A 24,875-nucleotide genomic window follows, 5' to 3' on the forward strand; every position below is an offset into this window, starting at 1 on the left:
TAACTGGTTTTGGAATCAAGCTAAACCGCATCTCCAGGAAAATTTGGTGTGCACGATAACCCTACCAGTCTCAACACACGCAACATATAGACTCTGCAAATAACTGAAACTAACAACAGCCTCGTGTTGACTAGGATGCCATAATCTGTGTATAAGATCTATTAAAATTCTCATGGAAAAAGCTGCACATAACCAGTTATTATAGCTATCCCTAGAATTACGATGGGCGGAAGAATTACAAACGCTCCGATAGTGGCGAAAAAAACCGAATCGTTCCTCTGAGACACTTCATCCAGGTAAGCTTGTCTTTTGATGTTTCTCTTCTGCGAGATGGTTAAGAACTTTTCGCTCACCTTCTTCAAGTTCTTCTTACCCAAGGGAACACTGAAATCTCCTCCTCCGTCCCCAAACAATTGCGCAAGTTGGTCGCGGATGGTGAGTTTACCGATGATACCGTCGCCCTTGTGGCCTAGTCCCCCACACATGAATTCAGAGTTAAATCGGCAGCAATAGCAACGGTTCCTCCTTCCGATATTCGCAACAAATGCACGGTTCCCGAATGTCCTTTAAAAGGGAAAAAAATTCACTCACCGTTCACTGTCGTGCTCGAACTAGAAGCAGTCAGTTGCTCCAGAAGATCCAGTTGTGTACGAGCAGAAGAGAGTGATCCTTGAGAAGGAAAAAAACAATGACAAGAGGTAAGTAGCCAATAGATTATGCTCTAATCTCCATATCTCAAACCATCCAGATAAAAAGACCCATTTCAAAGCACTAATGATGCACAAAAGTACACGGAACGATTCTAATTTTAGAATTCTCAAACTGCTAGTTTCGGGAGACTTCAAATATCTTCCACTACTTGACCAAAAAAAAAAATATCTTCCACTACAGGAAACAAGAACACGGATCTAGCTAATTGGGTACAGTGACCACCTATCTTCAATCGATCAAGAAAACACCCAAAGAACAAAAGGAAGCAACCTTGCAACGGAGACCGTACCAAGTTAGCTTCAAGCAGCAGGTACAAATAACGGTACAGCAATAACGAACAGAAGGGTCGTTGCCACTTAAAGGATTCAAGCATACCAGAGGAAGAACCAGGAGGGTCCTCTTTGGCGACCTCGCCGCCATCGGCCCTCTCGGTCCGAGCGAGTGCTTTGAAACAGGAGGGAGGAGAGACGCCGGAGCTCGGAGACGGCGGGGCGGACGAAGACGAGAGCTTGAAGTGAGGAGGAGCAGGAGGAGGAGAAGGTCTCTGTTTCGGGATCAGGGGCGGCGGGGGCTGGGGCGGAGCGGCGGAGGGAGGCGCTCGGTGAAGCGAAACCGCGCGACAATACAAAGCCATATCTGCCTGTCCGATGTCTGATATTTTCGTGTCCTGGTTTTCCTCCATTATTGCCTCCGGTCCTGTGGCGCTCAAATTCAGTTGGAACTCGGAAGTTTTTTCTGTTTTAATTTCTGTTGTGATTTATTATGGCCACTTATAATTCCAAAATGACGTCCCACAAAAAAATAATAATTCAAAAATGACAGAATTGGTCCTCCACATATTTATATTCTCCATTTTTTTTTGGGGGCTAAAACCATATTATATTCTCAAATTTTTGTTTTTGGGCTGAAAACATATTATATTCTCCGTGTAGAGGAAGGGAAAGGAAAAAAGGAAAAGAGAAAGAATAATGCATGCATGTAGGTGTGTCACCGGAGGTCGGCAAAGGGATCTTCTTTCTCGAGTCCTTTCTATAATTAAATTTTGGAATAAAGGGGTTTGCGCTTGATCGGATCAATAATCCTCGTTTGAATGCCGTAGCTTTTGCTTTTTCCTATAATAAATTGAAAAGGAAAAAGGTTTTAAAAGCTTTTCGGTATTATAAAAACATTATATTCGAATATTTGACGTGGGGCCGGCTATTTTTGATTCGGAAGACGCTATTCCCAGATTCGAACAATAAAAGCCTTAAACGGTGGTTAGGAGGCGAAACGCCACTGGATAGTGGCCGATCATAACGGTGGGATGCCTTGCCTCTCCCCCCCCCCCCCCCCCTTCTTGCGTCTCTCTCTCTTCTCGATTTTTTCATGTAGAAAATGCGTAGGCCACCTGAATACACACGAGAAGTTCGAGCCAACCGTATTACGCCGCGGGTATTCCAATACCCTGTTCGGGAGATCGGCGAGATATGTTAGACGAACCACGAACATCAATAGATGCTCTTCAGAAAAACGAGGGTCAGTCTAGAAAAGGCTAATTCTCAAAGAAGAGAATTTTAAATTGAGGGCAAGAGAGTGCAAAGGCGGATGGATTCATTTGTTCACTAATTTAATTTCCATGTGCTCATGGGTGTTTTGAAGCTTTCTTAGTGTCCAAGGAAGTCCATGAGCAGAAGAGGAGAAGACCCCATTGATTAAGGAACCGGTCGCCCGTGCCCCATTTCCCCAAAATGCCCCTCTCAAGCGGAAGCGCGGCTGCCCCTGCTACGCCCAATTGGCCGATGGGCAGTTTCGTAATTTCGAACGGCCCATCAGCCGCGAAGGAAACGCGACCGTTGGAGGGAGGGAGCGCGCGCGCGCTCAAAAAATAAACTAACCGCAGGAGGAGGAGGAGGAGGAGGAGTCAGCGCGTTCCCACCTTTTTTCTCCTCCCTGGCAAATGGTCGGCATCGAATCAGATTCCACAAGCTTCGCATAAAGCAGCGGCGAACCTCGAGTGGTCGATGTCAGACTCGTCGTCGATCTCTCTCTCTCTCTCTGTATATATATATGGGAATGAGTTGAAGATGCAAAAGCGAGGAGGTGGAGTTGATGAGGAAGAGCTGAACCGAATCGAATTTCGATGGCGAACAGAAGTGCAGAGGAGATACCGGCGAACGACAAGCAGGGTCGGGCTCGGCCTCATCCTGATGCGTTTCACGTGTCTGGACCTCGCCATCTCTCTTGTCCCAACTGGAGACACCTCATCAGCTCCGCTTGGTCCGTCCCTGTCCCTCTCACCTCCTCATGTCTTTGGTTAAAGCTCTTACTTTTGCCTGTTTCATTGGATTTCGGTCCTTGCCCAGCACATGAGGCTCGAGGCTCCCATAGATTCTTTCTTATTTTATTCCCCCGGGGGGGGTATGTTTGCATTAGATGTTGGATTCGTTGATTCATTTGACTGGCGTGGTGTCTCCCTGGGAAATTGTTGGATGTCACTGTGGAGTTTCTTGAGTCATGTGCATATGGCTGGGCTTGTACATTTCAACTATGTGGGGGACTTGGGTTTTCATGGGGGGGGGCTTTCAGAATCAGACCCATTACCCATTTTTTAAGCGATTTCTCAATATGATGAGGTGCCAAAACCAAACCATGGCCTATTTGTTCTGATATATCTGCATTCTGGAAACCGAGATTCGCAACGGGGTTGCATCTTGCATTTGGGTCGTAGGACTCCATGTTGTTGATTTGATAGTTTGAGTGTCATAGCTTCTATCTCGTATTGCCCGGTATTCAGTTATTGAACGTTTTTCTGCTATAGGCAGTGGCACTAGATTATCGAGATTTCACTGCTCCTTAATATCAGACAAAGTTCGATCCGGTTAATAATGACTTGTGCATGCAATTACTCATGACGTAAAGACATTTAACCTGCTCTCCATTTGAAGAAGCATCCAGCTATTTACTCACCGAATTATTGAAGTACTTAAGTCGCCCCAGTTTCATTTCAGCTTAATTCACAATTGTTTCTGTACTGGCGGATCTTTTTTGTTTCGTACCTTCGGTTGAATTTCTTCAATGGATGATGACTTCATCAAAGCTTGAGGGAACATTTCTCGGTGTCTTCAAACTGTTACAGACTTAAGTAGCCCTGTTAATTTCTTACAGGCGGACATATCTTCTTATGAGAGTCTTGACTTGATGACTTTCTTTCTTGCATCCAGGAAGGATGGGAACTATAAAAGAACTGTCATGGCCTGCTTCATACAGTCAGTGTACCTCCTGGAATTGGATAGACAAGAGAACCGGTCAGAAGAAAACGCTCTAGCTCCAAATTGGTGGTTGCCATTCAAATTCAAGCTAGTTCAAACCCTTATCGATGAGCGGGATGGATCCATTTTCGGGGCACTACTAGAATGGGACACATCTGCAGCGGTAGCCGATTTTATACTCCTTAGACCGAGCGGAGTGCCAAAAGCAGTTCTGGCACTCAGGGGGACATTACTCAAGAGCCCTACAATTTGTAGGGACATTGAGGATGACCTCCGGTTCCTAGCTTTGGAAAGCTTGAAAGGTTCTGTAAGGTATACAATAGCACTGGAGACGTTAAAATCAGTCGCCCAAAAGTACGGAAGCAGAAATGTTTGTGTCGCAGGGCATTCTGTAGGAGCGGGTTTCGCTCTTCAGGTGGGGAAAGCATTGGCTAAAGAGGGCATTTATGTGGATGCGCATTTATTCAACCCTCCTTCTCTTTCGCTGGCTATGAGCCTAAGGAATATCGGAGAGAAAGCTGGGGACGCCTGGAAGAAGTGCAGATCTATGTTTTCTTCAAACGAAAACAAGGCAATTGGTGCTGCAGAAGAGAGGAATCCTGTTTTAGGCTTGAACAATTGGGTTTCATACTTTTATGGGAACAAGAATTCTAGCACAGGGATGCAAAAATGGGTACCTCACCTGTATGTGAACAATAGCGACTACATTTGCTGCTATTATACTGATCCCAATAAGGATGCCACGAAAGAAGATCTGGGACCTGAGAATGGTCATGTAGCAGCGAAGCTGTTTGTGATGTCCAAGGGAAAACAAAAGTTCCTTGAAGCCCATGGACTAGAGCAGTGGTGGTCCAATGATTTGGTTCTTCAGCTGTCTCTGCATAATAGCAAGCTCATAAGCAGACAGTTGAGGAACTTATACCACCTTCCAGCAGCGCAAAATCCACAGAGGAAGCCTCAATAGCATATATAAGCAGGTTGCCTTCTCTTTGTCGATAACTCAATCGCTAGGGGCACCTGTTGTGCTACGACTGTGATTGATGCCTCTATGCTTCAAGAATTGTTCAAAATAATCCTAATGTCGACACTTTATATCTTCTATTCCAATTATGCAATTGTCTATCATCTCAACTTTTGCCGGAGTCTCACAGAAATCTTCCCTCTTTGCCTTTAGTTGCATGTCCACGAATCCATTATCAAGTTGACGTTGGTTAATATCCATCATAGCATAAGCACATCATGCAGCATGGTCTAATTTCTCCTGCAGAAACTGTTGGTGATTATTCGAAAATCAAAACAGGAAATTAATGCTGGACTCCATACATCAAACACAATACCAGTTTTGAATATGTTTTGTAAACTATGTGTTGTCAAGGAAATTACGGGAAATCAGCATTTTTAGGAGCTATTAATGCTGAATGAACAAACTTCTGCTTTAGAAGTTTTTCCCTTCTTCCTTTTTTCTTTCATACGTATTGGAAAGAATCGAGGTGATCTTGGACGGAGGGTATTTCCACCTACCAATACTTAATTGAGCGTTTGTGATGATAGGTAAGTCTACGATCATCTTTGCAGTGTCTACTGCGTCGGATGAAGAGTTGATAGGCGAAGGTCAAATTCCAGTCTTGTAGTCTTGGCGTAGTTTGCCAAGGAAAAGAGTTGAATGGACTTCCCTTTCATTTCGCGGATGACCAGACTTGAAACCTCTTGTGAAATTCAAAGCTAGTGAGTGAGCTTATACCCAGAAACAGTCGGCTCTTTCTTCGGCAATTTCCAAGCCCAGTGAAGTCCTTTTCTAGTCATTTTCTGGTGATCTTGGAGGGAGGGTATCTTCACCTACTAAGTGAGCGTTTGCGATGATAGACAGGTCTATGATCGTCTTTGCAGTATCTACTGCGTCCGATGAGGAGTTGATAGGTGAAGGTCAAATTCCTGTCTCGGAGTCTCGGCATAGTTTGTCAAGGAAAAGAGTTGAATGGACTTCTCCTTCATTTCGCAGATGACCAGACTTGAACCCTCTTGTGAAATTCAAAGCGAGTGTGCGCTTACGCAGAAACATTCGGCTCTTTCTTCAGCAATTTCCAAGCCCAGTGAAGTCCTTTTCTAGTCATTTTCTGGTTCACCTCGCTGTGCTTTCTAGTTTTGAGGGTCTCAGCAGTTCACACTCTAAGAAACAGGCTTTTGAACCCCAATTACCTGACAATTGTGATCATTTGCAGCATCTTTGCAAATGATCATCTTTGCAGTATCTACTCCTTCGGATGAAGAGTTGATAGGTGAAGGTCAAATTCCTATCTCGGAGTCTCGGCGTAGTTTGCCGTGGAAAAGAGTTGAATGGAGTTCCCCTTCATTTCGCAGATGACCAGACTTGAACCCTCTTGTGAAATTCAAAGCTAGTGAATAAGCGCTTAGCCAGAAACAATCAGCTCTTTCTTTGGCAATTCCCGAGCCCAGGGAAGTCCTTTTTCTAGTCACTTTCAGGTGATCTTGGACAGGGGGGTATCTCCACCTACAGATACTTAAGCGAGCGTTTGTGATGATAGGCAAGTCTATGATCGCCTTTGCAGTATCTACTGCGACCGATGAGGAGTCAATAGGCGAAGGTCACATTCCTGTCTCGGCGTAGTTTGCCGAGGAAAAGAGTTTGAATGGACTTCTCCTTCGTTTCGCAGATGACCAGGCTTGAACCCTCCTGTGAAATTCAAAGTCAGTGAGCAAGCTCTTACCCAGAAACAGTCAGCTCTTTCTTTGGCAATTTCCAAGCCCGGTGAAGTCCTTTTTTCTAGTCACTTTCTGGTTCACCTTGCTGTGCTTTCTGGCTTTTGGTGGGTCTCCGGGGTTCACACCCCGAGAAACAAGCTTTTCAACCACAATTTCCTGACAAATATGATCATTTGGAAGTCAAAACTAAAGGAGTAGATAGAAATTTAGCGCGTAACATAAGATACGATTTCAGTAGATAGAAATTTAGCGCATAACATAAGATACGATTTCTCGTAACATTAAAAAAAAGAAGAAGAAGGAGAAGAAGAAATTTGTCGCATAACATAAGATACGATTTCTCGTAACATTAAAAAAAAGAAGAAGAAGGAGAAGAAGAAATTTGTTGAAAAAGGAAACGACTCCGCTGGGGATCGAACCCAGAATCTCTGGTTCCGTAGACCAGCGCCTTATCCATTGGGCCACGGAGTCATCCGTGCTCCTATCTCCCCCGTTGTTTGTTATTATTTCTAGGTTCTCACCAGACGTAATCGCTTGCCCTAACGAACCCTGATCTTGGCTCCGCTCCCAAAGAAAATCCCAAATCCTCAGCTTATGCATCTGAAGGAAGGAGGAAGAAGGAAACCATCTGATGTCAAATTTTTTTAACGACCTTAAGTTTCCATGAAACTGTCTTCTCCTCCTCCTTGTGCCGGTGTGTAAAAGCAGGAAAGAAAAGGAAGAAAAACCTTGAAACCCACAGTACACGCTCTTCCTTACCCAAGTCAAGTCTCCAGAAATAAAGAATATGGTGACCTAAGTAGCACCGACACCGACTCACGACACGACTCGCCGACACGTCATTTCTTAAAAAATGAGAATTCTAACACGTTGGGACACGTTGTATATTACGTGTATATTTTTATATATACATGATAAATTATCATTTTTATGATTATTTCAATCAAATTAATTTGATTCAAATCTACAAATAAATAAATAAAGAGTGTCGGACAAGTGTCGGTGTCCGACACGACACGGAGGCCCCCAGAGAGTGTCCGTGCTTCCTAGATGGTGACTGTCATACCAGTCAAGTGAGAAAATACGATCACAACACGTTTTGGGGCTCAGATTCATTTGAGGGTCGTGCCCTTTCGTCAATCTTTTCTTTGATACACCAACATTTTATGAATGGGATCGCAAGATTTTCAGGGTCAACTTCTGTTATCTTCGCTGATATAACCTTATGATCTCGAGAGACAATGTATACCTCAATCAGAAAATGCGAGAGAAGGGGAAAACAAAATATGTAAAGAGAGATGCAAAAGATGTGCTGTTGTCAATAATGAAATAAAATAGAGAAGGTAAAGCCTCTCTCTCTCGTTCAAATGCCGAACATGGAGGATTGCACTTTAGCAATAGGAGTATCAACTGTAAAGGCTCTGATTAAGCTGCCGATCGTTTAAACCATGTCAAACCAAGACTGATCATTTTGTTGGAGCTATATACAAGTTCTGTAAATTTTTTCCCCTATTAACTGGAAAACTTGCAATAATATGTTCAATTACATTAAGGAAGTAACGCTAACACATGAAAAACTCTGTGTGGATGACCATGAAATCAGCTTGTGCTGATAATAAGCAGGAAAGGAAGTTTCTGGTCATTTTCTTCCATTTGGGTGGATCTAGCTCCTTTCATTTTGTTTCAGGGAAAAATTAAACGGAAAGAACTGGAACTCGTTGCGATGTTTTTTTCCCTCAAACATATACTTCAGATACTTTCGAACATCTCAAAAGAGAATACACGATCCTTATCCATTGATTCCGCGAAGAAAATGCGAAGAAGTTTGTAGATTCATGAAATGTCAGACAAGAATTAACAAAGAATAGGCTTATACATATTTAACATTGTAGATACACATGGGAGGCGCAATCGAGATACAAGGTCGACTTCCATATACACACACATATAAGTTTCTATTAGGGGATGAACAAGGCCCTCTATGCACAGTAAAAACCAGGCATGGTTTCTGGATTCCTATACATCACACAACAACAAAAACCATGTATGGTTTTAACTATTAGCTTTGAAACATATATGTTCAGCTCTTATATATAGAGCAGCTCTAGATGATCATTGGATCATGGAGATGACGAGGTCTCTCTCTCAGATCACAATAGCCCAGACACCTCATAATCATATATGCTGACCTCGGGCTCCAACTGAGCCAAACCGTTGAAGAATGGAGCAGCTGGCTCCATATCCAGGAGCCACGACTCGAGATCCTCGCACGAAAAGCTTGCGCTTTTGGAGACAGATGCTCCACCAGGCGAGAGCGAATCGACCTTGAGGTCGCTGTTTGAGGTCGAATGCTCCAAAGTCATCAGCTCCTCCTCGAAAGAGTACGTTTCATCAAAGACTTGGCGGTTCGAGACACCATCGGATGACATAGACGAGGATGTTTGGTTGGAAAAATACTGGTCTGAGTCATCTCCTCCATGATGATGACGATGACGATGATGATCCTCTTTCTCCGGGGCCGTGATCACTTTCTTTGAAGATTCATGACGAAGAAGAGGATGATCATCATGCTCCCTTGCTGTGCCATTCCCGGTGAGTTCTTGCACAAGCTTCTTGAAGCAGGAGGTATCTGTGATGTAGACTTTGGGTCGCAGGACATTGATCAGGCTGTTGAACTGCTGCTGCTGCTGCTGCTGTTGTTGGTGCTTCTTTTGGTGTTTGGATGTTTTGAGGGAGGCTTGGTTTAGGGTTAATATCTTCTTCCCCATGGGAACTGATATAGAAGAGGGTAAGGGGCAAAAAGAGCTTAGGGATCACCTCCTTGGCCTTGCTCTTCGGCGGAGGATCCAAGGTCGTTATATATAAGAGCTGTTATATGCTATGAACAAGAGGGTTGTTATTGATCAGAGGGACGGTGGAAACACACATACAAGCCACGGTTAAAATGGTGTGAATGCTGGAAGCGACGTTGATTATAAAACTAGGTTTTGTAGATTGGAACTCCGTTTCCACGCACGAAATGACAAAGTCTCTCTCTCTCTCTCTCTCTCTCTCTCTCTCTCTCTCTCTCTCTCTCTCTCTCTCTCTCTCTCTCTCTCTCTCTCTCTCTCTCTCTCTCTCTCTCTCTCTCTCTCTCTCAAGATAGAATATAGGAAAGTGATGATCAAGATGCAACGAAATGATATGCATGTATCGGTAAGTGATGAGCAAGATACGAAGAAATTGTTATCAATTTACAAAACCATGCATCTACCTCAAAGAGAATAGCGTGATAAATTGATAAAAGACCGGAACCTAGAATTGATTTGTAAAGTAACGTGACATATCCCCTCCGGTAATTTGCCTATGATTTGTTTATTTAAATACCCGCTTACGGTTTATCATAATACGTATTGATACATCAAATCACGAAACTGTATCCCCAACATCACTCAATTTAAAATTGAGTGTTCATGCAAGCAAGATACCGAGAAATTATCATGACGCTTATAATTAAGCTATGTTGCTGAAGTTAGTTCGGTAAACAATGCATCCAAGTAAAGAATTCAGAGAAGTGAGACCTAGACATTAAAGTTGTTGGCCTCTCTAAATGCCTAACATAAAGTTATTGCGTCACCCAGTAAATAATATTCTATGTAAGGCCCTAATACATCTTGGGCATTATTTAAAAGCGATAGATGCCGAGGTTTGGCTTTTTGCATGGAAGATGTGTACCTGTATTGATTGTTGACGCCCGTGGGGGGGTCAATTCCTGCTGGTTAGGGAACCATAAAATAATGTGGCGAACTCTTGAATTTATTGGTAAGCCGTGTCGCGTTTTTTGCGAATAAAATAGATGTTTATGATGCGGGAAGTGGGAGGGCATTTGGGGCACGCAGCTTACTATTCAAGAACTTGTCTTGTTCTGTTTGATTTCTTGCTGTTACATCCATGTAGCCTCCTGGTTGCCTGTGGTATGGTTAGGTTCGAGCGTGTAACGAAAAGCTAAAGAAGAATTTAACTTGAAGAATGAGAGTTGGGCTATGCAAAAACCTATGTCTGTCGATTGACTTATATTTAAACGAATCATCAATGATAAGTATTGCAGCGTTGTCGCTACCATTATCTTCATAATTGTTCTCGCACCATCGTTTTTATTAGACGAGAAAACTCATTTGAGATAGGTACATCCCAAGATCATAAAATATCTTACTAATCTCATTGTTCAATTAAGATGCAAATCAAAGCTTAGATAGATGGTTCGAATGTAAAATTTGATGCACTTTCAAAGGTAATAATATTACCATAATCTAATCTAACGAATTATACCGTGAATTCGACTTAGGTTTGATTTGGTTTCAATCAAAGATAGAGCCAGAGACCATAGGTCAAATATGGCTCGATTTTCGTTTTTTCAGTCGTGTGTGGGGAGACTTGACCAACACAGGACCCTGCAACATCATGCCTACCCCATTCGACAGAAATTGCAGAATTCAGAGCAGAGAAGAGATCCGTTTGAGTTTTTTTTCTCAAATCATGAGCCTCTCCAACACGCACGAAGCTGTAGACTTCAATTCATGTTTCCCTCACCTAGTCACCTCTGTGCAGAGATAGCTGTCAGTTATACAAGTCAGGTCCGAAAGGGACGACAAGCGATGGGATGGAATACTTAAATGGCAAAGCATAGCGACCTGCCCCGCTCTTTGGCGCCTCCCTAGTCCCCCTCCTAAAACGAACGAAGCGGGGTCGGATTCATTTGAGTAAACTACGTGTATATACATCGTTGTCTAAGAAGAGAAAAATAGAGACATCCCATCAAAATCATTCCGTGTGAAAAGAGCTATATACTATTTAGCCTACCACATATATACGCACATAGCACTCTCTTTCCTACATCACATCAAGATCCACAATCTTGGCTTTGGCTGTCTTTAATGCCATTGGCACTCCCCTCATCAATTATTATAGAAAGCCCCCACCCTCCATGTTACAGCCAAACCACGTTGTGTAAAAATTTGCTGAAACCTGAAATGCACGTCGTTTTCATTCCCCAGTGGCGAGCTTAAACCATGATCTAATCCTAAACCTACCTGCTTTACCTAAATTAAATATATATATGTATATAGCAGCATCCTTATTTAAGGAACCTCAGCAGATGTTGCAGGTTCGGACATGGAATGAATGTGGAGCCCCCCAAAGAAAGCTGCGTGGTTACCATTTTAGTATCCCTTTGGCTGCAGATGAAGAGGGAAAATGTGGACAAGGCAGTATTATTGTATCGAATTACAAGAACTGATGTGGACTCTTATTAGCAAAAGGTGATGCAAGAACATGCGGGTACGAAAAGGACCAAGAGACAGAAAGGGAATGAACCAGCAGAGTTCAATTAGGAAGAACGGATCGATTCTGCCATACTCAATAGTAGATCAGCCATGTGTCTTGGAAAATATCCGATTAAAAAGGGTTGATTGATCCGCCTTAGAAGGCTGCAACCTGTAGAAAGATGTTGGCTCAGCACCCATTATACCAGTCGAATTTGACAAATAGTTCATCCTGAGCTATGAACAATTTAACCAAAAAAAATTTCATGAACCTCGTGCATTTACATTGATGGCTGACACTAGGACTAGCACTATTACAAGCCTTCTCCAACATCTCAAATGCAACATCGCCCAAAAAAAAGAGAAGTAGGGTTAAATGCTCCTTTTCAGGGTTACCGAGCCACAGATGCATTATCGGTCAAAGATGACCCCACTTGAAGCATAAGGGGATACACAGGACTGAACTCCTTGTCCCCTCTTGCCCTTACTTTCGCAGCATAATCATCCAAAGTTGCTTTCACGCCTTTCCAGATCTGATCCTCTCCTTGTGAATCCATCCACAAAGAGTACTGCAACGGCGTGAGCTTGTTTCTTTGCATCGGGGACTGCAGGTCATCCGGACCACGGGTGTAAAGATGGTGAAGTATAACACTGACCGGCAGATCCTGAAGAAGAGGAGATGCTCCCAGCTGAGATGTTTCCAAGAATATGAGAGGCCTAAATGCTCGAAGGGCTCGGTACGGTGCACCTAGTTGTTCCACCTTGAACAAGTTCTGGCTTACCGACAGCTCCAGCTCGGCCATGTCTCTAGCCAATCTCAGCCTCCCTGATTCTGATAAAGGCCTCACAAGAGCAGCATGTCTGATGAAGAAAATCAAAACTCGTGAAGCCATGTTTCTAACGAGCCGAGTGCATATCATTTCTGTCCCTCCAGTTGCTGTGTTAGCTGGAGGCAACATCCTGACTAGAAACTCAGTACGGAAGTGAAGAATTGACTTCTGCAACTCCTCCATGTAGGGTGATACATTATTGTCCATAGCAGCATCCATCCCAAGCACACCAATGTTCTGGTCATGAATTTGCAGTATGCAAGACTCCAGTCGATCCAGCATCGCTTGAAATAAGGATGTCACTGCATCACATGCGACCTCATATATTGCACCCAATGCAGGGGAAAGCTCATCGACAGCAACAGGTGGGAATTCAAGGATCATAGATGATATGCGGGTGTGAATTTCTTGCAAATGCTGACATATGGTGAAGTTCTTCAACTGGGCTGCTGTAGCAGGACCCATCACTTGACGTGCTTCAGGACCAGTAGATATCTGCATTATAGAAGATGCCCTCCACCATTCAGAATTATGTTAAACAAAAATCATAACGTTACTTCATTTTAACCCAGATGTCACAAATTCAAATCATGGAAACTGTCGCTACAGTATATGGTATGGCTACCTACATTCGATTGGCTCCCCTGTATCTAATAGAATACCTTTGTTTTTTCTCTAGCCATCACAATTAGGATCGTGTGTTCTCCCTTCATCCTAAAAAAAGAATCCATGACAAAACTTACTGCTAGAATCACATAAACACAGATGTCCCAATAATAAATATTCACCTACCGTCTTAAAAAAACACCTCAACTGACCTATGTAATTCATTATGAAAAATAGATCTTTATTAATGCATCTAGCATATGGATAAAGATCCTAAACATTTCAAGTGATTGACTCTTGTTTCAACTACGAGATTGAGATGGCTACCCTGTCGGATCATTTGATCATACATGGTATGTCTAATAGTGGAATAAGCAGGCTCATTTAGGGTACCAAACTGTCGTTCTTAAGTCCATATTGTCAACTGGAGTTCAATCTATAAACCACTCGGAAGAGTCTTGGAGCAAGCATTGTCATACAGATGGCTTCTGGAACTTTTGCTATGAAGCATGCGGTATCTGGCTGGATACATATTGTAATGAAGTTCATATTCCAAGGCAAATATTGTTTAGGATTATTAGCAACAGTAGTGTGCTCTTCAAACTCACGAGATTTCACATGAGAATGGCCAACAAGTGAAATTCTGGACAGACTTTGGCGTGAAGATAAACCACTTCGCATAAAGAAATATTTTGTCCTTGCAAATTGTAAGAAGACCACTTTTTCAAAGTACACTTACAAGTCGCAAAAGAACCTATATCCCATTTCCAACACAATTAACCAATCTATGATGGTCAAAAGACTTGATCATTTACAGAAACTTAAATTAAAGCATGGTTTCAATAGACAAACCATCTAGCTTCAATTCTATATAAGTTGATAAGGCATTTTCCATACTATGAAAGTTCTACTATTTGCCTCTGCCATGCTATTAGTAACCACATCACCCAAAAGGGATAACAGAACTGTTTTTTTCTTGTCCGCACAAAAATGAGCAACATCTCTGAATGCATGCATCTGTTTAGAAATTGATTCGCTGAAAAGCCAGGTGACATGATCACAGCAATAGCCAAAACCTCCCTCCAAGCAAAAAGCTTCTCCTAGGGTTGACTAGCTTTGATAAAGAGGGGAAAAGGCAATTAAGTTGTCACTTCCTACATGCTGGTCTATCATTTATGAAGCTATTGAGCCTCAAATTCCCCTCTAACCAAGCTCCCTTTTCCGGTTTTCCTTCAGTGCATAGTCTCAGTGTTAACAATTCCCCCAACCCCACGTGAAGACAAAAAAGCTAAAAAGGAGAAAGCCAATGCCACCTGAAAGAGAAAACAATAAAATCGCACATCCACAATCAACTTAACATTTATTCTCCTGCCGTAAGGGCAAGCCAAGCTCCCTATATATGCTCTAAAGACAATTCATCCTAACAAATGGACTGAACAAATTAAATCTGGAGAATCATGCAAAAGAACAGAGAAATCGACCTTAGTGCAACATATAATGTCTAGTAAATTACCTGGTTCTCAGCTCGTGCTGCCAGCTGCCGCAACGCCTTACCAATTTCATGCAAGACAAGCAGAGTTAAACGCCCGTCCAACTGGACAGCTTCAATCTCTTCCTGTGTGCGTGACACGAATCTTGAGATATGTTCTTTAGAGGGAAGACTTCCACGAGTGGACACAGGGAAGACATTGTTGACGAGATCTGTAAGATGTCTAAAGCATTGAACCAAGTACTGAGTCTGGAATATTTCTATTGCTGAAACCATTTGATCTTTTACTTCAGGAGTGATAGCTGGCAATACACCCTTAACATCGGTGTCGCGTGAAATCCGTTCTAGAAGATTCTGAACCATGGAAAGCATCTTTGGGTATCCCGCCGTAAATGCATCTTTCACAAAACTTGATCCAGTGAAAGCAGATTTCATTTGGCTTGCAAAGGCCTTAACAAGTGCCTCCCAGACACGGTCTGATAACATTGCATCACCGTCCTAAGCAAATAAAATTACTTTAGCAAGGGTATACAGTCTAGGTGAGAGAAAAAAGAGGAAATCACAAATTATCGGAAAGTCAAAACCTGCCCTCCCCCCATCCCAGAATAGTTATCAGAAATTGATAGATAGTAAAATGCTTTTCTCGATTTTTGTTTTGGAAGTAATATTTAGAGAACCAAATTGCAAATAAAATTGGATAATTATGACGTAGCAGAAGGAGGATCAAAATGGCATTGTGTTCAAAGGATGAGAACTGCAGAGACTAAGAGACAGAGCTAGCATACTTCCTCGGGTCTTAAGAAACTAAGCTTTTTATCTAGAAGCAGGCAGCCAAAGAGATCATTTCCGTAAGCAAACTAGACAACTGACATTATGCACCAGAACAAAAAGGCAAGCGATGCAAAAATCATTTTATAACTTGCTCGACACAGATGAATCACTGCACCGAATCTCCCCACCAGAAGATTGATCCGGCCGACGATGCAATGCTTCAGCTGACCAATTTAAAAGTATGGTCTTCGAAGTCTAATAACACAACAGAGAACATCAAGGAGCATCCCAATACAAACTACATTGATCAAGCCACAAATCCTAACATACTAACCTGAATAACGTCGTCGAGCAGCAATACATGGGTGAACGGATCCCTCTTCTTCGACAACACCCGCTGCAAGTGCCAAACCGCAACCACGACTGAGTGCAATTGCTCCATACACTCCTCCATCCTCTTCCAAAGCGCATCCCTTGCCTTCCCTCCCCCTCCAATCTGCGGCGTCCCGCTCGCTCTAATCCCTCCCGGATTATACCCACCTCCTCCACTGGTTGATATCGCCTTCATATCCAATGCGGCATTAACACTCTTCACTCCCATTCCCTTATACTTATTCACCAACTGCGCCACGGTGGCCTTCAACTCGCCTAGATTGTAAAACACCTGCAATCCAGTACCAACCTCCGCCTGGTTCAACCCTTCCATGCCTCTCTCCAACACCTTCATGGCCTCGCTCCTAATCTTATCCCCGATCTCCCGGATCCACTTCAGCTCTTCCTCAACCACATCGATGCCGGCCAGATCGTACTCGTTGCATAACCGGAGAATGTCGCAGTGGAGCTGCGCGGCCTTGCCGAGGTCGAGCTTGTCCGGATCCGCGGAATCCGATTCGCGGAGCTTCTTGGACAAGCGGAGGAACCGGATGGTGTGCTGCAGGAGATCGGTGGATCGGTGGAGGTTGGAGAGCTGGAGCGTCTTGGCGTTGATGGAGGAGTGCGGCTCGGAGAGCTCGGATCGGACGCGGCGGAGGGAGGACTGGAGGGAGGAGACGGAGGAGCGGACGGAGGCGAGGGAGAGGTCGGCGGACTGGAGGGAGGAGAGCTGGGACAGGAGGTGGTGGTGGCGGGAGAGGACCTCGGACCGGAGCTGGGACTCGAGGAGGCGGATGGCGGAGTGGAGCTTCTCGGCGGTGGAGGCGGGGGAGCCGGAGGAGAGGGCCGCCGAGGAGAAGGTGGTGGAGGAGAAGGACGGGGAGAGGAAGGGAGAGAGGATCGGGTCGTCGGCGAAGGTGTCGAGAGGGGACGACGACGACGCCGCCGCCGCCGCGGAGGAGGCGGGAGGGGTGGGGGATTTGAAGGTGGAGAGGCGGTGGAGAGGGGAGGATGGCGACGGGGAAGAAGACAGGGGCGATCTCTGGAGGGCTGCCGGAGAAGCCATGCTTTCTCTGCGCTAATTCTCTCGTTTTGCGGAGCTTCTGTTTCGTCGTCGTCGTCGTCGTCGTCGTCTTTGCAGACTTGCAGTTTCGCAGTTATCGGTCACGTGGGCCTGACCGGCCCAATTGAACGTCAAGTGGGCTATTTAGTCCAAGCCCACATTCGATTTAGATGGATGGACCCGCGCCGAACGGAACCGAACCGAACCGAACCCGACCGAACTGGTTTTGCTCCGCGCGACCCGAAATAGACAATATGGTTACGTTTTTTTTCATATCCGACCAGTCAATAATTTCTGCAGATGCAAGCGCCGATTCTATTATAAAAAAATTACACTCTGCGTCCTTATACTTTTTCGCTATTTTTAATTGAGTTCGGATATTTTTAAATTGCTTGATCGAATTTTTTCTTGATTTCACTGATTTTCTAATCAAGTCATCGGAGTAAAATTTAATCTAATTCAGTTGACGCAGCGGTTTTTACGATGCGTATAAAATATGCGGATGTCCACTTGGACAAAATTGAAACTATGTAGCCAATATAGACAATATGTGTTAGACCAAATAAATATATATGTAGACAATATGTGATTCAGATATTTTCAACACAGACAAAGACGAAGTGACTCGAAAGCGAAGGTTGACTTACGCTTGTTCCCGAGTTGCCCCCTGGAGCTAGGATTGGCTAGCAAAGTAGACACAGGCAGTTAACCCAATGCAGGAGTTCCTAAAGAAAAATTATGTCCTAGAAAACTTGCTTAGGGAAGACATGGTCCATCGGAAAAGACTTATTAGATCCCCTCCGAAGCTATTTTGTCGGAAAAAAATCGATCCTGCTGACTTTGTTAGACAAGATATCGGGAGATTCCAATTATTCATCAGCAAGGATGATCGAGCTTGTCGGGACGGTCGTAAATAACAGACAACCACTTGGAAATGTTTTGCTCGTTCAATACGCAATGCGGGTGGTTCCTAAAGAACCTTTTGCGTTCCACAAACCTCGCTTTGGGGTAAAATAAACAAAGATGTAAAACTAAGAACACCAACTGATAACAACATTTACAAATAAACAACTCTTGAATGTAAAATTCACATGTTCAAAACTCCTGTTCACAACCATAATAGAAGCTCTCGATCGACTGATCTAATCTAAAAAAGGTCCAAAAAAAAAAAAAGAGTCCTTCTTATTGGTGCGGCTTACAGAGCACACAGAGACGTTCATTGTACGACTCGGTGAAGAGATGCAAATCTTGCTCAACCGGTCAAATCTGGATATTGTTCTTCCTTTTGAAGCAAATCCCAACGTACACGAGGCAATTACAATCCAATCTTTTCATTTCTTTCCTATTTTTTTTTAACAAAATCGATGGTTCAAACTTGATACATAAATTTAACAATAATAATTGACTTGACGGAAGAAGCTCAACATATCACAAGAAAAACGGCCCTGTTTACTCTCTTCTATTATTTGTTCTTCTTCAGAGCGAAAGAGCCGAATTGCGATTGCTAGAATTGATTACAAAATGAAACCTTTGAACAAAGAATGGGTACCAAATTGCAGTTGCCCAAGAATTTAATCAGATCAAAAATCAAAAGAAGGGAAAAAAGAAAGAAGAGTTGAATTGCTTTCCTAAATCTAACTCCGTAAGACGAAGGAACCCAAAACCCGGTCAAGACTTCGAATGGGCTAAAAGCAGGAATTAGTGAAGAAGGATGTGATGTGAAAAAATAACGAGGGAGAGATCAGAAGTGGCAGCCGCAGCAGAGGTAGAAGAAGCAGAGCGTGGAGACGAGGACGACGGCCTCGACGGCGGACACGATCCTGAAGACGACCCCGTCGATGACCGCCACCTGGAACCCGAGGCTCAGGCTCTTCTTGATCCCGGGCAGCTTCCACGGCCGCCGCCCCCGCCGCCGCCGCTCCCCGCTCATCGCCACCGCCATCGCCTTCTTCAGCGACCACGCCTTCTTCTTCGCCATCTCCTCCCCCTCCATCTCCCTCTCTCTCTCTCTCTCTCTCTCTCCCTCTAGAAGCTTCGTTCGAGCTGTATCCTTGTGTGCGGTGGCGGAGAACGACGAATGACAAGGGGCGAGAGGACAGCGAAGTGCTTATATACACGACCCGAAGGACGACGTTGTTTCATTGGATTTCTCAAAAAGGAGGAGGAGGAGAGTGACCGAGTGCGATGCCGGCTGGCCGAGGAAGGTTAAAGGGCGGGGGCAGATTCGACATTTGGCGGAGCGGAAGAGTCTAGTTCGGTAACGGGACAGCTAAGAAGAACACCAACCGGTAACCACGTGGTCATGTCATGATGTCACCACAGTGATCGGTTATCACTCCGTCTTTCCGCGTTGGCATTTTACGGATCTTGTCAATAATTAAAAAATAATTTTCTAAAAATAATTATTTATATTATTTATAAAAATGAATGGACAATAAAATATTTTCATCGCTTAAGAAATTTTTTATATATTAATTATCATTGATTATGAAAATATTTTTCATTATCTAATTATTTCAAGCGATGCGAATGACTATTTATAGGAAAATGTTTTCCAAAAGACTTTTCGATGAATTTTCTGCCGTTGTCGCATAACATATGATGAATGGGAAGCTCAGTTGGCTATTTGTCTTTTCGTGGCGTGGCTAAGATACTAGTATTGCAAATTCATACAAAAAAAATTATTAACATGCGTTCTCGAGATACTTGTTAAAAATTTCAAATAAAGAAAAAAATTATGATTCTCAAATGATTATCATTTTTGTATTGTGTGTAATTAATGGATTGAAAATGTAAATCTTTTTTTTTATCAACTATGGGCCCGTTTGGTTCGACTTTGGGGGAATGCATATGGAGAAATGCAAATACCTTTGGGCTAAAGGGGTTTTCTGAAATGTAAGTAGTGTTTGGTAAGTGTTTTTTAAAATCAACTTGGGTTAAATGACTTTTGCTAATATTTAAAAATAAAAAAAAGCTCCGGTGTAGCTTAACCACCGGCCAGATCTAGTCACTGGCCAACCGCCGACGGCCAAATCTGGTCACCGGCCGCCACCGCTTGGGGTCACGCGACCCCCAGGCGATGGTCGCCAGGGTCGAGCTAGCCCTCAGGCGGCGGTCGCCGGCCGCCGAACTTGCCTCTGGGGAAGATGAATAGTCATGATGAACAGTGCAAGTTGCATTCCGAAAATGCAACTTTCCAAAGCACCTCCACCTTTACATTAGCCAAAAGTCCCTTAGAGAGCATTCCAAATGCAATTGCATCTCCCCAGAGTGAGTAAAAAAAGTTGCCAAACACTATTTGCATTTGATCAAGGGACTTTAGAGCCCAAATGAGCATTCCAAATGCTGAACCAAACGGGGCCCATGTCTGATAAAGAGCCTTGATATAAAAATAAAATGGTATTGCCAATTACTATTCTCGCCGTAATTCTTTCCATGTGTTAGACACGAATTTAACACGCCTAAGTTTAATTGCGTAATTATTAAAAAAAAAACGGTATTTTTCAGTTACGCAACTTAACATCCTTACAAAATTCGAGCAAGACATGTGAATATTAATTCATAAGGTCATGTTACACTCGTTGAAGAGATGATGACGGAAATTGACGAAACACTAACAAGGGTAAAATATTATGTATTTTTTTTAGAACATTTAAAAGTTCATGTTAGATTTAGAACCACGGTAAAAGATTGTGTATTTTTTCGAGGGGTTTGAAAGTTGATGCCAATTTTGCAATAGCGATAAGTGTTTGTGGGCTAATGAGCATATATAATGACATAAATCGCAATTGTCGTTTGACGCCCAGGCTAAAAAGTTCGCTTGGCAAAACGGTACCGTTATTTATATCGAGTGTTATGATTCACTCCTTTCATTCTAGTTCTATGTGAGGATTCATAAATACGTGCTTGACCTGCTTTTAATTTCCCCGCTAGCAGGTTGGTCTCTTAAGATCAATCCATTAAACTGAGGCCGTGAAGTATGTAAGGAGCTATGACGTTTTTTTGTAATTGTTTCTACTTTAAAGTCTCTATCGCATCACTTAACATATCCAGTATTCTTATATACGATTTTAGATCGCAATATGTAATTTAATCGGGATGTTAATTTTCAGTTCCTATCTTCATTTCTTTTAGACTTTTTTTCTGGGCAAAGCTGTTTAATCAGAGCATGCGATGAGCAAGCGACAAATTCCGGCCAATCGAATTTCTATAAGTTTAGTCCGGTCCAGTGTGCTTTGTCTCGTTTATCTTTTTCTCTCTTGCACGAAAACTTTTAATTCTCGGAGTCTAATCACGTCTATACGAAGATTAGAAGGGATGGAATCAATTTGGTAGGACTCGTGCCATGCCAATCGAAGCTTCTTCCCCTAGAAAGAGGAGAAAGAACACGACAACAGCATTAGAAAATTTCCCCCAACGGCTCTTTCAAACGGCATGGTGGCAAAGGTTTGGTGGTCAAATGTCGAAGATCAATGATGAGCAAACATTTCCGTTAGTCCTTTGACATTTCTCGGTCTTTTCTCTTTTGTTTTGTTGTTGTTTTTTTGGGAGTTTTGGTTTTTTTTTTTGGACATTTTTTCATCCGCTGGCCTATGACATTCTCTACCCGACACTGTAATCCTTAAATTTTTCCTTCCCCTCCTCGACGGCGGTTGGGACAACCATTCACATGCTGCGACATCAGTTTTACTCTCTTTATAAGATGGCAGTCTCGTTTGTTTGGTAGTTCGAGTTCTGGCGACAAATGCCATCGTTCACTTTCTTCGCCGTCGTCCTCTTCTTTTTGACGTAAATAAAGAAAAGGGCCTCACATTTCGATCAATGCCCATGCCACTTGAATGGAGATCCGGTTCGGCCCGGGAAACGAATTGCGACATGATTGCTCTCGGCTCGTCCGGCAATTCCCGGTACCCACTTCCATGACAACATGCGGAGTGGAACTTTGTCGCTGCGCAAGTGGAAGGCGGCCACGGGGCCTTCTTGGCTAATCGAAAACATTGCCTATTGATGTTTCACGCCCGCTCGCTAAGTTACAGACACCGCTGTACTGAAAACACGGTAGCCGGTGTCAACGTGCCCCTCAAGTGAAACGGGTGCATTCCCCAATTTGCAAACCTGTGCCATTTATTTATATAGCTGTTCATTTTTTGCTGCACCGGATTGGGTTTGCACCAGATGAGAAATTTAAATCAATTTTTGAGGAGGAGCATGGATTGAAATGGTGTCGAGAGATGGGCCTCGTAAGCCACATTGGTCCAATAGCAGTGTGGCGATGGCAAGGAACAAACCCGAGGCCCATCATGGAGAAGGTGGACGGGATAAATCATCTTCTAGCGCGTCAAGTTATTCAACTGACGAACGTTTATGTAGTTTTTTTCGTTGCGAATCGTTGATGGCAGTATGAACGAGAATTGCACCAACATTCCAGCCGATCAAGGGGCATTTTTGTCCAAATATAATTATTTTATTGTTTTCCTTTCTCTTCTTCCCTGTCTATCTTCTTGGTCTAGCAAGATGAGCAGGGAATAGACAGGGAAGAGTGGCCAAAGTACCAAGAATAACCGTGGCGAGGGTTAGAGGAGCTGTGTGATGTGTTCTAAAACTAGGCATGCGTATTCGGAAAAACCAGCCTGGGTATTGCAGCATGTTGGTGGCGCTAGCGGCGAGTGAGAGCAGCGAAGCCCTCGCCGGTCGCGACCCTCACCCGGCCTTGCCCGCTGTCAGCAAGGCTAGCCTTGGCCTAGACCATTGCCGGCTGAGGGCGAAGAGCCGCGATGGCCTCAATTCGAACCCCCTCCGAGCGATGCCGAGCACCCATCAAATGCATCCACGACCGCGGCCTTGACCACACCTTCGAGAAAAGAGAAGTTCTTGATATCCGTCGTGAACCTCCTCAAATCGAAAGCCCTCCAAATCACTCACCATTTCCCTATTCATTGAGGAGTAGAGATGCCTTCCCTATCTTGATACGCCCCCATCGACTTCGTTTGACGATACCCTTTGATCTTTGTGGGGTTCTTGCCCGGGACCATCGGGGTCCACTCCCATTTCAAGCTCGAAGTTTTGGAGTTGGATGCAGAGGATCAGCTGGTATATCAGAGGGAGAGCTATAGGTAGGAGGTCAGCCTCGCCATGGCCTTACCATCGGCCGGTGAGGGCTTCCTGGGCCTTGTCCAGTGATCAATGAGCTGAACCTCGCTGCCCCAGTAATAAAAAAGAAAAGGAGGAAAGGAGAAGACGCAACGAAGAAGATGAACAGGGAAGAAAATAAAGAAAGAAAAAATAAATCTTTGGACAAAAGTGCCTTAGACTAGTCAAAAGATTTAACTGGCCGGCGATGTTAGACTCTTTTCTTTGATATTGATATGATCAATTTTAGACTTTTATTTAAAATAAGGTATACTTTGATTTTTTTTTGTAGACTCTTATTTTGGAATTTTCCGCGCTTTACATGTGAGCCACTAACCGAGGGATGTAACCACATTGTACACGAAGTGGGACATGGACTCGGAACAAAGACATTTCTCGACGCTAGACAAACATGAAAGTTCGTGTGCGGTATTACTGGACCAGAGCAAAGCCCCGAATGAAAGCCCGCACGTCGCTCCTTTTCCGTAACCCCCCCCAAAAAAAATCGAAATGTCATTGTCTCGTAATGCCGATTTGCTTTCACGGACGCCGTGTCCCAAGTAAAATCCCAAGCAAGATATCGTGTCACCATCGCTATTAATGTTGTGCCAGAGATTCGAGAGAGGTTAGAGCTCTTGAATCCTAACGAAGAGGTGCTTGTGGGGCGTTGCGTGTCCGACCACGTTGAGCAGAAAGAGATAACTAGATTTTTGTCCTCCTAAGGTCAAATTCATCATCAGAGATTGAAAAACCTTTCGGACATACCACCAATACTAGTTCTATCGAATCGAAATAATTCGCTAGTGACATAACGCGTTTCGTCTTTGCTATTTGAATGTGACCCATATGGTATGGTCAAAATCTAATTTGAACCCCATCATCTAGTCGGAATCAATCGATTCCCCATATCACCGTTTCGAGAGCCTTATTCGATTGTCTTCACTTTTTTTGCATTATAGGGTTGTTTCCTCCGTATAATAGTTTGGCTTTAAAGCAACATCGTCCGAGTGAAAAACGAAAAAAAAAAAAAGGCAACTTGAATAGGGGAAATGATTGATTGAGAAGGTGTGAAAAGAAAGGCAGATATAGTTGAAGGTTCTCTTGGCCGCTATTTTATGAAAGTATCAAATGTGATGATTAACGATTCATTGTATTAATTCAACTTTGAACACTAATCATGTGAGAAAAACTTACTTTTTACTGTATCAGTCACATGTTAACTGATGAACACATAAATCCTAAATCACGGCTCACCGAAGAAAAAGCTAATTAATTGTGGGTACATAGCTAGTCTTCGAAAACTATTCGGAGTGATAATTGATGGACACGTAGGTTTCAATCACGGGTCAGCGAAAAACAAAGCTAATAATCGAGTACCTAGCCAGCGTTTGAAAACTAAAGCGAGATGATCATATTAAAATTCGAGAGGTTTCTACTATCTCCTTCGAACGCGAGTCAAATCAAATAGCAACGGTAAAACAGAATGGCAATGCCCAGATATTACCGAGACGAGTCTGCAGGAACAGGTAATACAGACGGCAGATGAGACTCTAAGTCGGGAGCTCATCGAGTGGGGCCGAATTGCTGTTGCTCGATTACACGAAAACATTACAAACCAATGATTACCGCATGCGC

General features: G+C 43.5%; 4 protein-coding genes and 1 non-coding gene across 5 annotated transcripts; 1 reads left to right on the forward strand and 4 right to left on the reverse strand.

Annotated features, from left to right (window-relative positions):
- Positions 1–100: 100 nt before the first annotated feature.
- Positions 101–1,427, reverse strand: LOC115682796 (sulfated surface glycoprotein 185). Its single transcript, XM_030607132.2, has 3 exons — positions 1,087–1,427; positions 592–669; positions 101–469 (listed from the first exon to the last, which is right to left on the reverse strand). Exons 1-3 carry the CDS (start codon positions 1,391–1,393, stop codon positions 171–173), a joined length of 684 nt encoding a protein of 227 aa, XP_030462992.2. The 5' UTR covers positions 1,394–1,427; the 3' UTR covers positions 101–170.
- A 1,313-nt stretch (positions 1,428–2,740) lies between these two features.
- Positions 2,741–5,104, forward strand: LOC115682670 (GDSL esterase/lipase At4g10955-like). The gene is made up of 2 exons (XM_030606963.2): positions 2,741–2,967; positions 3,912–5,104. Exons 1-2 carry the CDS (start codon positions 2,831–2,833, stop codon positions 4,921–4,923), a joined length of 1,149 nt encoding a protein of 382 aa, XP_030462823.2. The 5' UTR covers positions 2,741–2,830; the 3' UTR covers positions 4,924–5,104.
- Positions 5,105–7,078: 1,974 nt separating this feature from the next.
- On the reverse strand, positions 7,079–7,151 carry TRNAR-ACG (transfer RNA arginine (anticodon ACG)). The gene has a single exon. It is a non-coding gene; the product is annotated as a tRNA-Arg (tRNA).
- A 4,894-nt stretch (positions 7,152–12,045) lies between these two features.
- On the reverse strand, positions 12,046–17,147 carry LOC115682749 (conserved oligomeric Golgi complex subunit 5). The gene is made up of 3 exons (XM_030607069.2): positions 16,011–17,147; positions 14,930–15,403; positions 12,046–13,305 (listed from the first exon to the last, which is right to left on the reverse strand). Exons 1-3 carry the CDS (start codon positions 17,112–17,114, stop codon positions 12,373–12,375), a joined length of 2,511 nt encoding a protein of 836 aa, XP_030462929.1. The 5' UTR covers positions 17,115–17,147; the 3' UTR covers positions 12,046–12,372.
- Positions 17,148–18,621: 1,474 nt separating this feature from the next.
- Positions 18,622–19,301, reverse strand: LOC115682788 (uncharacterized). The gene has a single exon (XM_030607125.2). The coding sequence runs from the start codon at positions 19,102–19,104 to the stop codon at positions 18,853–18,855; it is 252 nt and encodes an 83-aa protein (XP_030462985.1). The 5' UTR covers positions 19,105–19,301; the 3' UTR covers positions 18,622–18,852.
- Positions 19,302–24,875: the final 5,574 nt, after the last annotated feature.

The sequence above is a fragment of the Syzygium oleosum genome, unplaced genomic scaffold (assembly GCF_021117445.2).
Source record: "Syzygium oleosum isolate NSW1041296 unplaced genomic scaffold, Sole_v2.1 Sole_v2.23, whole genome shotgun sequence".
NCBI classification, from domain to species: Eukaryota; Viridiplantae; Streptophyta; class Magnoliopsida; order Myrtales; family Myrtaceae; genus Syzygium; species Syzygium oleosum.

Coding starts and splice junctions, on each gene's coding strand:
- LOC115682749 (XM_030607069.2), bottom strand. CDS start 17,114: ATGGCTTCTCCGGCAGCCCTCCAGAGATCGCCCCTGTCTTCTTCCCCG. Junction 15,404..16,010: donor TGCTCGACGACGTTATTCAG/GTTAGTATGTTA, acceptor TTATTTGCTTAG/GACGGTGATGCAATGTTATC. Junction 13,306..14,929: donor CAGCACGAGCTGAGAACCAG/GTAATTTACTAG, acceptor TCTATAATGCAG/ATATCTACTGGTCCTGAAGC.
- LOC115682670 (XM_030606963.2), top strand. CDS start 2,831: ATGGCGAACAGAAGTGCAGAGGAGATACCGGCGAACGACAAGCAGGGT. Junction 2,968..3,911: donor CACCTCATCAGCTCCGCTTG/GTCCGTCCCTGT, acceptor TCTTGCATCCAG/GAAGGATGGGAACTATAAAA.
- LOC115682788 (XM_030607125.2), bottom strand. CDS start 19,104: ATGGAGGGGGAGGAGATGGCGAAGAAGAAGGCGTGGTCGCTGAAGAAG.
- LOC115682796 (XM_030607132.2), bottom strand. CDS start 1,393: ATGGAGGAAAACCAGGACACGAAAATATCAGACATCGGACAGGCAGAT. Junction 670..1,086: donor CCCTCCTGGTTCTTCCTCTG/GTATGCTTGAAT, acceptor TTCCTTCTCAAG/GATCACTCTCTTCTGCTCGT. Junction 470..591: donor TTCGAGCACGACAGTGAACG/GTGAGTGAATTT, acceptor GTGGGGGACTAG/GCCACAAGGGCGACGGTATC.